Below are 13798 nucleotides of genomic sequence, written 5' to 3'. Positions count from 1 at the left end.
ACAGAAGGGAAGAAGACACAAGAAAATGGAAAGAACTCCCCCATCTTGTTCATTCATTAAACAAAAATTTGAGTTCTTTTTATGTGCCAGGAACTTCTTGTTCACATAAACCTTCTTGAGGCCAGCCTCCAGCCTGGGCTGTGCTTTTCTAATCACAACATTGCTGAGAGGGTTCTATGTCCTGCAGGACATGGAATTTAGCATTGAATATTCTCTTGTGCTTTGTTTTATAAAGTCTCATGTACAGTAGACATCTCTTCAAATAGTTTAAAAGTGTCTTGAAGGACAGAACCCATGCCTTTTCTTTTGTTCCCCACAGCAGCTAGTGCAGTGCAAATGTGTATTGTGGTGCTCCAAACACCGGCTGCCTGCTTAAAGGACAAGGGAAAGGCAAGTGAGGTTAATTGGCCTGACTGTGGAGACTGGGTCTCCAGGAATTCTCCTATTATGGAGAATGTGCGTCATGTTCTCAGATTCCCACTCTTTTCCCAGATGAGCCTACCTCTGCTGACATCTGTGGGAATACCCATGCACAGAGCCTCTGCTCTCTTGTCATCATTCTGTTGGCCCAAATGGGAGGTTCCAGTGGGCAATTCGCCAAGTGTAATTACCATCTCTGTGTGGTCCTTTTGATATTTGGTGTAGCTTATTCTTGCTGAACCCCAACTTTTTTGCACTCTTTTCCATCCTGTAGAAACACCGGTGGTCATTTCCTCCATCTCCTACATTCAATTCATTGCTTGGTCTTACCTCTCCTACCTTCTCAAGATATTTCAAATTCATTCTCTTATTTCCACCTCTAGCACCATTACTTTAATTCATGCTATTGTCACCTCATAACCAGTGTATGGCAACAACCTCCTAATTTCTCTGCCTTCGTCTATCCTCCTTCAGACTGACCGGCAATGATCTTTCAACGATACAAATTTGAGTAGACTAATTACTGCATAACTTCCTTTAATGGTGTTCTATTGCTCTGAAGATAAAATCCAAACTCCTTGACAAGGGGACTCAAAACCCTCTCAGGCTAATGCCCACTTCCTCAGCCTTGCTTCTCACCTCCCTTTGCTTGTTTCCCTCTCTTTCTTCTCTCCCTCTTCTCTGTCTCCCTGCTCCACCCCTTTCCCATCCTTCCACCCCAGCCAAGTTCAGTTCTGTGTGCTTCCTCACTTTCTTACTCACCCTGGGCCTTTGGAAACATACTTGGGAAATTGTCCATTTGCTTCCTAACATGCTACTAGACCGCAACCTTGAGGGGTAGGGAATTTGCCTTATTCTTACACACAATAAGAACTTCAAAAACACTAGATCTGTAAATGAACATGTAAGTGAGTTATTGATGTTTTGATTTTACTGCTCTGTGATGGATAATATCTGACATTTGTTTCTATGTACCAGACCCTATTTTAAGTTCTTTAAACATAAAAGCTGTCTCTGCTGAGAAATAGTTACTATTGCATCTCTATTTTACAAAGAAGGAGACTGAGACAGAGAGAGACTAAGTTACCTGCTTATCCTCATTCAACTAATAAGCAGTTGAACAGATAGAGGACCTCAGAGAGTCCTATGCTAGAGAATTCACACTTAACTAATATACCCTATAGTGCTTTTTAATTCAAAGCTGTTGATACATTTAGAGGGTGTATCATTAAGGCCCGGCTGTGTGAGAACCAGGTAGATTAATGAAGAAGTGGAAGGAGGCCCATGACAGGGGCTTTGGAATCATAAGCAAGTTGGGGAAAAGGCCCAGCCAGGCAGGTGAGTGCTCAGAGCAATCTGTCTACACCCACAGCCACCACCAACCACATACTCTGTGATGGATAATATCTGACGTTTGTTTCTATGTACCAGGACCCAGAGTCCGACTGTTCAAGAAGACGGACGTTGAGCATTTTGTTCTTCGTACTGGGGATACCAAAAGTAGAAAGACACGGCTTTCTCAAGATACCCCCACTCTAGCGAAACAGCCTGCACTGCCTGAGAATTAGATAGCTAGAACAGAGTGTGGTTAACAGTGGAGTAGATGGAGGACAGGCTTCCCCCCTCCCCATAACTGACTCCCTCTTCCTTTCCCCCCAAGCCTGGCTAGTATAAGCCAGCACAGTGCTGAGGGCATATTGTGAGGTGTTAGGCAGAACAATGCTATGTGAATTTGACAAGAGTATCAGATTCCCACCATCTTGCTTTTAGTAAGCCTCAGAAAAACCCTTTCGGTGCAGTGAGGAAGATGGTACATAGATTTACCGAACGTGGAGAGTCCACAGGCTTTCCGTTCTGCTACTTTCTACATCGTGGAGCTAAACGAATACCTAGTTCCTGGCTTTCTCAGGGCCCTGCATTCTCAGGGTTTTCTGGAGGACGTTTGGGAATGTCGTGCTTCTCTAGGCGGAGGACGGGGCTGGGGGAGAGACGAAGGGCTATTTCAGAACAGATGTCAACAGAGCCCTTCTCTCCGTGCTGAGACTCGGTAAACACATGCCGCACACCTGCCAGGTGGAGTGACTGAGGCACAGGCTCTAGAGCCCAGAGACAAGGAGCTGACCTCCTGGGGGACCCTCATGCTGCAAACAAATTAGCTCTGATGGACAAGTGGCCTGTGCTCATTCTTGAGGAGCGTGGAGGTGGGAGCTCAGGCCAGTGTGGAGCTTAATTAAGGATGGCAGCTGGTGTAGGAGGCCAGCTGGCCCTGTGCTCTGCGCTCCGTTTATGTCACAAGTTACTACTTGCATTTTGTTTTCCTCCAGGTACTCCTGTTGCCCTGTCTTCTCCCTTGCCACTGTCCCCGTGTTGTTCTGTGTGCTCTCCAACTGGTGTGACCTTATCCCCAAGCAGGCTCCAGACGAGGACCACACTGTAGAGGTAGAAAGATCAAACTGTTAAGGAAACGGCGTAAACCAGGGCAGGTACAATGCTCTCATTTGAGGTGCCTTCCCCCCCACCCCCGCCCACTGTCTCCCACTTACATGGGCCCATTAGTACCAGTAATGACGTCATGACTGCCTTGGGACCTACCCTATCTGGAGGGAAAAGAGAACTATGATTGGCACGTGTCCCATGACTATTGCTGGTGGACCTCCATCAGGACGGATGCCGGCGGAGCACTTCCACCTCCTGTCCAAACAAAGCAAAACCAGGGAAGAAAGAAAAGTGACTTAGAATCCCAGAGTCTCATGCCAGGGCAGGATCTCCAGCACTTTGGCCTCTGATCGCTTATGTCTACAGGAGAATGGGCTCCATAGGGTTCTGGGAAAAGTGAGCGTCAATGTTGAAATCATTCAGTTGATTAGCCAACAAGTACCCTTTAGAGTACCAACCATCACTGCAGACATTCCTGAATAGAAAAATCTCCAAATCACCTACTGTAGTGGAGGGGAAGAGGAAGAAACACACAACCCCTGGCTCTTTTGCTTCCTATTCTGGTGACATGAGATCCAGGTAGACTAAGAAGTGGTGGGAAGGAATCTCTGTAAAATTTCCGGCAGTGGCATCCTATTTGGGGAAGCTGGGTTAGACGATACATGTTTATGGCATAAGGCGTTTAGGGAGGTGTGTTATCATCTTGTATGCGACTCATAACGATGCCGTATGTGCTCTAGAAACACTTTCTGGATGTGACGCTGTGCCCCGCGTGAACAGCTGTTTGCTCGCTCAAGCCCCATACAAATGAGTTAATTACCTACAGCAAGAACAGACTCTGAAAACAAAGCAAGAAACATATAAAATAAAAGCTGTTGTCTCCTGATTATAGTTTCCTCCTGTAGTCATTTTCATAAAAAGAACCAGGCAATTGTGTGTTACACCAGAATTCTAGGAAGATTGGGTTTTTAGGATTTCGGACTGTGGTGACCCTGAGTAGAACGTTAGTTAGTAGAAAAGTCCTCAAAGTTTAAGCGACCCAGAGGCCCTTAGCCTTTGGGATAGGATTACCCATTCTTGGCTTGGGGGTCTGAAAACTTGAAATAGTGGGTCCAGCAAGTAAAACATCATTTTATTTGAGGGCGTTGAGGTTAGGAGGGGGGTAAAGAATGCATGGAACACTTCAAAATTAAAGGAAAGTTAGATATTGCCCATTTCATTATTTTAAAAATGAAAATGTTGAAGTCCGAGGTTATCTGTGCCTTAGTAGTGGGCTTGCTTTGTCTTTTAAACTGGAGCTCCCTGGAAAGAGTTTTACCTGTCCCAGAGGGTCAGACATAGCTGTTGGTGACTTCTGGCCCTCATTCCTCACTCCTCTTATTCTCCTAGTGGCCATGTTCTCCTGTGTCCTATAGGAAACAAAGGCTTGGTTTGTAAGTTGATTACAAGCTATATTCCCAAGGAAAATGGGGTACCATGAAAGTAGAATGTAAGCTCCTCCAAAGCATGATGTTGTGTCTTCATATCTTTCTCACTACCAAGCACTGTGTTTTCTATAAGTGTAATACTTAAATATTTGCTGATTGAAAATATTCTAGTTGTGAAAAATATCTTTAATATTTCCATCAGTCGTCAGAACAGTGTAGCATTACGTAGACAGACTTTGGAGACAGACTGCCTGGATTTGAATCCCACTCAGCCAAATAGAAGCCATGACCTTAGGCAAGTGACTTGACTTCTCTATGCCTTTGTTTCCTTGTCTGTAAACTGAAATGTTAATAATTCCCGTCTTACAGGGTGGTTATGAGGATTCAGTGACTTAATAGATTCAAAGGACTTGAACAGTGCTTGGCACAGAGAAAGTACTCAGCATTAGCTATTACTAGTCAGCATGCAGCAAAGGCTGTCTTTAACTGTTGTTGAGAAATGTTCCAGAACGAGCATGAATATTATATTACCTGAGCACATAATAAATTAGAGTGATTGTCGTAGGGGTCATCAGTTCTTATAGTTCTGGACATTTCTGTGTTCAGAACTATATTTGTACAGCTCTTAATTCCCTCTATCACCTCTTTATGCTGCAGTATCCAGGTTTTCTTAACAAGTAAATAAATTCCCTAGCATGGTCACTATTGTCTAGAGCCACACTGTGGTCTGTCCATTGCCCTCTTACAGATTATTGTGGATGAGGTCCCAGTGGCTTTCTTCCTTTGGTCCTGCCCAGGCATCAGTGTTGGTCAGTGTATCTTTCCTTTCCCTTCTTCAGCAATGCTCTATGTGTGTTCTTCTCCTGTATGTACCACCAGCCGCACTCAAGTTGCTCCTGACGTCTTGGTCACTGTTTCCTTAAGACTTAGGGATTTTCTTCTTCTCATCCTTTAGAATCCAGCTTGAAACCCATCTTAACTTGAATAAGAGAAATCTACCTTTTATATTCCTATTCATCCATCCATCCACCTGTCACTGATTCATAGGCTCTTTGCTCTTGAGATTGTTATTGTGTGATCTTTCCCCAACTGATATGAGTAGGTATCCTCATTCTGGTTTTATCTCCACAGTATGTTCCTCCAGATCTCTGCGTCTGCAATTTTGTGCTGGAACAGTCCCTCTCTGTGAGAGCCCTGCAGGAAATGCTTGCCAACACAGGTGAAAATGGCGGCGAAGGGGTGAGTACCTGATTTACGTCCTAGGTGGGGATTGGGACACACCACAGCCCAAAAGGACATACTTCATTTCATTCCTTCAGTTTCAAACCAGGAAACCGTAGGATCCATATAGAGATACTAAATCTTTCTCTCTGTATTTAATTCTTGTTATTGAGCAACCCTAATCCTGCTTCCTTTGGATTCATCAACTTCCACCAGAAAATGGAAGAGATCACCAATGATGCTGCATGAGCAGGGCATAGGACATTGAACCTACTCCGCTTCCCTAACCCATAATCCGCCAGGAAATGTGAGGAGGGCATTGAGATGGACGGTGCCTTTTAGGCCGTTCTTTTTTCTTGGAAAAACTCTCATCAGAGATTTATGACTACCCCCACTGAAGTACAGCTAGTTTGTAGCAGTTTGGTGAGGATTTTCAGTAGAATTCAGTCTTTGAGGACTCCACAATTTCACTCATGATGAGAAAATGTAGAGCAGTCTTGAGTTTCTGTTGTTAGTAGAATTATCCTAAGTATTCAACTGCGGGCTTATGCTCCCTAGCTCCCACATCAAAGTCTTTAACCAGAGACTTTTAGAATAATTTTGACTCTTTCTTTCCCAAATGACCCACATCTATTTATATCCATTAATCATCAGGTATTTTAATTCTATGGCCCGAATATCTCAAATCCAAACATCTCTCTCTATCCCCCTGAGATGACTATCCTCTGTCTTCTGTCTTCCTTTGCCACAACAGCTTACTAACTGCTTTGATTCCTTCTATACTTATCTACCTCTGCCGCCATTTTTTTTTGTTCAGCTATTATAATGTTCTTCCCCAAATGCAGATCTAATCATTATACTTCCCTGTTTTAAAACCCTTTGTCTTTCTATTGCCTTGAGAAAAATTCCAAATTCTTTAACTAGACATAAAGCTCTTCAGGATTAGTGAGCCCTGTTCAGCTTTCCTGCCCTATCTCTCACCACTTCCCCCCAGACACTCAGTGTTCAGCCGTATTGAATTCCTTTCACTTCCTCAAACATGACAGTGCTCTTTTGCCTCTGATCATGTGTGTCAGCTATTCCTTCCATTTAGAACAGCTTCCTCCTCTTGTCTGTCTTCCCCTGTGTAATCTCTACTTCAAGGAACCAGTTTAAATATCAGATCTACTGAGAAGCCTTTGTTGACCCCACAAGTCTGGGATAGGTGTCCTTGCTTGAGCAACAGTCAGTAAATAGTTCTCCTCATTCTGTACTATAACAGCAAGTCTGATTTTCCGCATCCTATACTGGGGAGTAAACTGCATGTAGGTAGGAACAATTTGTAGTACCTAGCACAATTTATTCTCATTTGACTCAAATGAACTCATACATAAAAAAGAAATGTCTCATTTATGGTAGAAGAGAAGATGACCATGGACTCAGGGGAACTGGTATTTACATGTAGGTCATCTTCCAGCTCGTAGTGTGATCTTACATGAGACTTATTATCTCTTGGGGCCATAGTGTGCTCACCTATAAAATTAGAATGTTTAATTAGTTTTCTAGAGTTCTTAACACCAGTGTTTGTGATTCTTCACTCTTTTGGTTTAAAATAATATGCTTTTGTCAGCCCTCTGAGAATAGCTTGGTTTTGTACTGCAGTGCATTAACACAGGTGAGTGAGTGTTCTTTGGGTGTTCACTGAGGTCTGTGTCTGCTTCCGCCTCACACTGACCTCAGTTCCAGTGCTTTCCTCCATGGGCCTATATCCTTCAGCTCAGTGGAACAAATCTATTTTTAATTCCTCATTCTTTTTCCCAAACTAACAACTTATCATCTATAGACCACTTTGGTGAGGGGGAACTGGTCGATTTGGAATATTAGCACTTTCAGTTTCAACCAAGATCGGCTAGACTCTGCCTACTTGTGGCCCGAGGATAGAAATTGGGAAGACAGAAGCTACGTTAACTGGAAAACTATCTCTTGAGCATTCTCTTATCCTGTTTTGCTCAAAAAGTGTATTTGAAAGGACTTCATTTTCATTTAGCTTGAGTGGTTCAGAAAGTTCTGTACATGACAAAGTAAATTCAGAAGTTCTGATTATAATCCTTGCTCTTCTTAATTTCCATGCACTTAAATAATAGTCTTATATTGGTTTATCTTAAAGAAGAATTAAATAGCCACCACTCGGTTACCCCACTCGAGCACTGGGTGTTATAGGCAGTTAATGAATCGTTGAATGCTACATCAAAAACTAATGATGTACTGTATGTTGGCTAATTGAACATTAAAAAAAAGAAAAAAAGAATAAAAAGAAAAAAGAATAGTAAGTAGCAATTCATTTTCCAAAGAGAATGTGAAGACCAACTTGTAAGAGTGAGTATTTAGTTTGGAACATACAAATAAGACCTACTTTAAATACCAGCCATGTTGGAGGACAAGTTTACTCAATATAATTATGTATTTCAGGGACCATCTTTAATTTACCATATTTAAAAACCAGTACATTAAATCTTATTGGGCGATGCATTCTCTTTGAAAACTAGAGTCCAAAATAAATGATCTGTGACATTTATATTAAATATTCATTGGATAACAGTAATCACCGTGTTGGGTCAGACTCTGAAATTTCCCATATGTCATGTTACCTTTTTGTGCTGTTTTGCCAAACAAAGATAATAGTTCTCATCTTGACACATGTCGTCGTCATCATCATCATCATCGACTAGCGATCTTAGAGCTAGGAGGAAGGGACTTGGAAGGAGAGCTGGAGTCTTTTGAAATTATTAAGATGTTATTTGTTGGTGGTTCTATTAACTAGTCACCTGGCTAACAGTTTCAGCTACCGTAACCCTCTTGGAATGCTCTCACAATTCCATCTGGGCTGTTGATCTTTACCGTGAGAAATAATATTTTTATATAACCTCTTGAGTCTGATTGTTTTGCTTTCCTGAAGTGATTTCTGTGCACATTTACCATTAGTATTTAATTTGATTTTAGATGATAATATTCAGCAGGGAAGAAAAAGGGGGGGGGGTGCAGGAAGTGAGTTAACATGACAGACCATAATGATTCTCTGGGAAGCCCGGGGATGTTTGAGTGGGATGACGCTTCCTTTGTATGCCAGTCCATTCTGTTTGGAAATAGGCATTTACTGCTTTTAAATAGATATTACTTTCACTAATGATCATGACTGCCACCAAATGGGGTGCTTTGAAGAGTGTAATTTTTCCTTCTAGCCATAAATTGGTCCTCGTGTGGTGTGTCTGTTCACTGCTGTTGCAGCAACTGAACATGTTGAAAAAATGACTTTGGTCATTTGTTTATTCACGTGATCAGTGTACAGAAGTCTTTCTGCAAGGATTTACAATTCAGCGATTCCCCTTGCTAAGAGAAAACAAAGGCGTCCACTTTGTTTAACAGAGTTTGTTCTTGAACTGTCCTGAGCTATAGCAAGTAGCTTGTGGGACCCAGCTTTACCCAGCTTTCTTCTTTGAAAAGAAGAAAAAATGAGGCCAAGAACGTGGGGTACCCCCCAGAGTCCACCCTAGCTGAATTCATCTTTGGTTCAATTTGACTCTGATTAAATCCTATCTGATTTTATTCTGGAGAAACTACCAAGAGATAGATGTTTGGCACTGTGGCCAATTAAATGGCTGAAGTTTGAAGTAAAATCCCTGCATACAAATATTAAAATAGTTTCACATTTTTGATTGACTGGACCTACAATATGTGAAATACCCAACCCCTTTCTGCAGGACATGGTGCTGAAAGGGATGGCAGCGTGTCCCTCCAAGCCCTCAATCTCGCCATTCCTTGGAAATAACTTTGAAGAGAGAGCAAGCAGCATTGGTCATGAGAAAAGCTCAGTCTTTCGAGCCAGGCAGATATTTTCAGTCTGGGCTATATGCATCGGGTGACCTCTGGGGCAAATTATTTTTCCTTTCTATACTTTACTTTCCAAATCTTCAAAATGCAACCTACCTCATGGTTTTGGTAGAAATTAAATGATAGAAATCTCTACATGTGCCAAAAATATATATTGGTTCCTCTTCATCTCTGCTCCACTCCCTCCTTTCATATTCAAATGCCTCAGAGGAAGGAGAAGTCCCTGTTACATGACCAGGTGCACAGAACTCCAAGTGGGTTTTGAAGTGCATGGGCATAATGCTTTTAAAAATGAAAGGCCTTGGGGCGCCTGGGTAGCGCAGTCGTTAAAGCGTCTGCCTTCGGCTCAGGGCGTGATCCCGGCGTACCGGGATCGAGTCCCACATCGGGCTCCTCTGCTATGAGCCTGCTTCTTCCTCTCCCACTCCCCCTGCTGTGTTCCCTCTCTCGCTGGCTGTCTCTCTGTCACATAAATAAATAAAATATTTAAAAAAAAAAAAAAAATGAAAGGCCTTGATTAAAGCCTTACCATCTGCACTCCTTCTGATAAGGGCTCTGGTTTTCTCTAAAACTTGACTTAATCATTGTTAGACTTCTACCACTTAAATAAAAAAAACCACATATAAAATGCATTAATGTTATGATTGACCTGTTAATGTTATGCTTTACATAAGACGGAAGAACACGTAACATCATGAACACCTAAGATCATGCTTCACTTTAGTTGCTAAAATGTCTAGAATGCTAATACGCAATCAGCCTTTTAACCTTGATTGGGAAATGTGACCTGGAAAGCTATTACTTCTGCAAGAACTTTCCTCACAGATAACTTCACTGAGAGGTAGATCTTTAATTTCCCATATTACTTATGTGATAGGCCCACTAACCCTCAAAGGAGCGTCAGGCCTCTTTCATTTGCCTCTGTCTTTAGAGTGGGAATACAGCACACAACACAGCTGCGAGAGGAATGCGCAGGCATGGTCTACACCACAGTTGCCGTGTCTGAGGAGGATGGGCCGGCGCCTTCTGGGAATCTAAGGATTGTCTCCTGGCACCATGTGACCTTAGAACCGGCAGTGAGACTTAATCTTCCATTATGCTGTATTTGTGTAAGGTCATTAAAGTGAATGTCATGAGATCCTTACCTTGTAGTCAAGTTCAGGACATTCATCCATTTTATAAAGTCACAGAAAGGTGGCAACATCATTTAAAAAGAATCTGCGAAAGATACAGCCACCCCGAGATTGGTAGGTAATGCACAAATCAAAACAGGTGCTGATGAGGAGAGTTAGAAGCCCCTGGACTGAAGTTTGAACTCCAGCTGTGCCCAGATGGAGAGATCTTGTATGAACTCATCCAGAATGAAGAAGGCTAATAGGATCCTTACCTCTTTGTTCCTTAGCCCCGAGTTCCCACCGTTTCTATATTGTAGAAGAGACGGGGTCCCCATCATCCAGACTTAGCTGCTCAATCTGAGGTTTTTGCCTTCCTTTCTTAGTTGTCAGCAAAGAGCCAGAATGAGAATCTATTTTGGTGTGTGTATGGAAAGGGAACAAGGTTGATGGAGGAACTATGTATATAATTCTAAGTAAACCTCATCCCCATTGACATTCTTTTAAAGACTACTTTAAAAAAAATCATTTAATGAATCAAATCTAACAGGCATTAATTACACCGTTAGAATAGTACATAAGCTTTCCTCTGGAGAAAGACTACAAGGTCACTTCTGCATGTATTATGATATAAGTCCTAGGACCTGCCCGCGTATGCCCTAAAGCCAGGGTAGCCAGGATCCACCAAATAGCCCCAGTGGGTGTTCAAGTCCGAATTTTCTTGGCCGTCATTGGTAAAAGCCACTGCCTCAGGCTCCCCAAGCACCTCCTCAGCGCCCGCATTTGGGAGCCCACCCCCGACCCCCCCAGTGCAAGCACCTGTCAGGCTGTTCATTCTGGACATATTACCCCTGCCTGGCCCCTAATTAGAGCAGGAGGCCACGGCATTAAGCTTTTACTTGACTTGGCCCTGCTTTTTCTTTTGAAGTGGAGAAAAATAACACTCCAATTCTGGATGCTTCCCTTTCTATTTTAACTTACAGCTCATTGTCCATACCTGCTACAAAAATAATATTTTTTGTATTTAAAAAATAAACCTATTTGGTGAAGTAGTTCTTACATGTAAAAGCTTGGGGGAGCTTATATGTCAAAAACTACTCTTTAAACTCTATCCTGTGTTAGAGTTCACTCAGATTGGCCCATTGGAGGCGGCCTGTTTGAGGGACGAACCAGGGAGGCAGGTGGTTTTGGCATGGTCCTGGCGCTGCCCACTGGAGGTCTGATTGCGCCAATCTTCTGCTCCTCTGGGCTTTGGTTTCACCATCTCTGAATACTGACACCACTTAGATGCAGAAGAACTCTCTTCACCCAGTTAAAAAGGAAAAGCATTGCTACCTTACTTCTTCTGGTGTGTAGCCCCTCACTGCCTAGCTGTGGACATACTAGTCTGTTTGTGTTAGCCACTGTTCTTGAGACCCTGCCTCCCATAAGTTTAGGTAGAGCTGAATCAGTTTGTCTGTTCTCTTTCTACCCTGGTGTGGACAAAGAAGATGAAGATGGACTGATGACTATGTAATTTTAATTATAATTATTTTTTCTGAGACCTGACGACTCTATAAATTTTCTTGAAGAACTTGGGATGTATTGATGTATTCCGTAGGTTTGGCAGAACTTCTTTCTTCAAAGAGCCAGACATCATTTTCAGAAATTAAGTAACCATGAGAGGCCTCCAAACTAAGGTTTTTAGTATGTTTTTTCACAGACCAAATTGTCATTAAGCATATATCCCCTTTCTTCCTCCTTTCTTTTCCCCTTCTGACAGTTCTTTCTCATGTTATGCTATGATTTTAGGATTTGACACTGATATAATGGGTTTTAATGTTTCTCGGGTAAGCTGACATTTATGAAAACATATGCAAATAACTCCTAATTCATTTTTAAGCTGGACTTGTGATAACATATCCAATTAAAATATGCCATCTGGAAGACCTTAGTTCATGGTAAGAAGTACCTTTTCAGTTAAAAAAAAAAAAAAGCGAAATGATTGTTTGCAGTATTTCTAAGAAAAAAGAAATTCCAAGTTTGCCTGATAGGGGTACTGACCATTTTCTTTGGGTGGATTTCTTACATAAATGTACTTACGAAAAAGTACCGCATACAAATTTAAGCTGTAGCACGCTGCTTCTTGTTTCTTGATGACATCAGCACTGTACGGTGTGGGGGAGGGGAGTATAAACAAACTTTTCCATCTAATGCCACTGCTAACTCCTAGCTAAAATAACCACATACTCACCAGGTGGGAAATCCACCCCCTTTATTCTCATCGGGTTTTGTGTTTTTTTTTTTCCCCTACAGTAAGCATCAGTAGATTCCTCAAATTACTTGAAAGCTTTTGGCAAGACCTGCATCCACTAAAATATCCATTTACTGTTTTGTTTTTTATTTTGCTAGCTCAGTGACCTATCGGAATGGGTATGTTATTCACTCCTTTAATATACATGTACTTTGCATGGACAACTGACTCTTCGTGCCTCTGCAATGAAAAAAAAAAAAAAAAAAAGCAGCCCTGCACCACACACTTCAATCTCATGGCATTAGACGTGGCTGCACACTTAAAAATTTGTTGCCAGGCAGCTTGTTAAAACTGCTCTGCAAGTAGGAGAATGGCTCGCCTGTGGAGTCGTTTTTTCCCGTTAAGACATTGAAAGTTGTTTTTTCGAGTCTGTCTTTTTTTATTCGGCATGTGGTCTGGGTGGGCTGTGGCCGTAGGTCTGAACTTTGTGAAACGACAGAAGTGTGCAGCCTTGCCTTCACCCCAGCTTGTCAGTGCTTCCACCCTCCCCTGGTGCCATCGTGGGATTCCAGCGCTGCTCTTCTGTGGGGCTGGAATTCATCCTCGAAATGGAAAAAGCTAGTTAGACTCCCTTTCGCCCCCAACGTCCCCAAAATGAACCGGCAGAAGAACAAAATGTTACTTGCAACCATTAAGAATAACCATCAAGGTTAACTAGCTTTTTACATTTCCTCATATCCCAAGTAGAAGCATTTTCAAGTGAAAACCCATAGAATGAATTTTTAAAGCTCCTGACTCTCCGCTGCCCCCTCCTCCTCCCTGAATATAGTGTTTCAGCTTTAGTGGAATTGTCTTTTCTTTGGGGAAATGTTTTCATTCGGAGTAGGGTGCCTCATATTTAAAATCGATATGGCTTTGTGATTCTGGTGGTGTTTTGCAAATGTGATAACATTTAGCCTTGCTAATGTTACACAAACCCTCTTTCCTTTCTTGCTGTTGACCTTCACTGCTCTGTTAGTCTAGTCTTGTCCTAATGACCTCAGTCATCCTAGAAAGTCCGAGCTTCATCCCTGTAGCTGGAC

General features: G+C 42.3%; 1 protein-coding gene across 1 annotated transcript in view; it reads left to right on the top strand.

The window, feature by feature from the left end:
• RYR3 (ryanodine receptor 3) overlaps positions 1-13798 on the top strand; it is a 491158-nt gene that overhangs the window by 181523 nt on the left and 295837 nt on the right. Inside the window, 1 exon segment of the mRNA XM_040620426.1 lies at positions 5415-5522. Within this exon segment, the coding sequence (XP_040476360.1) occupies positions 5415-5522 (108 nt within the window).

Source organism: Ursus maritimus, unplaced genomic scaffold (assembly GCF_017311325.1).
Source record: "Ursus maritimus isolate PB19 unplaced genomic scaffold, ASM1731132v1 scaffold_35, whole genome shotgun sequence".
NCBI lineage: Eukaryota > Metazoa > Chordata > Mammalia > Carnivora > Ursidae > Ursus > Ursus maritimus.
Note: the sequence above shows the minus strand (reverse complement) of the source record. Positions and strands in the feature narration are given on the sequence as shown.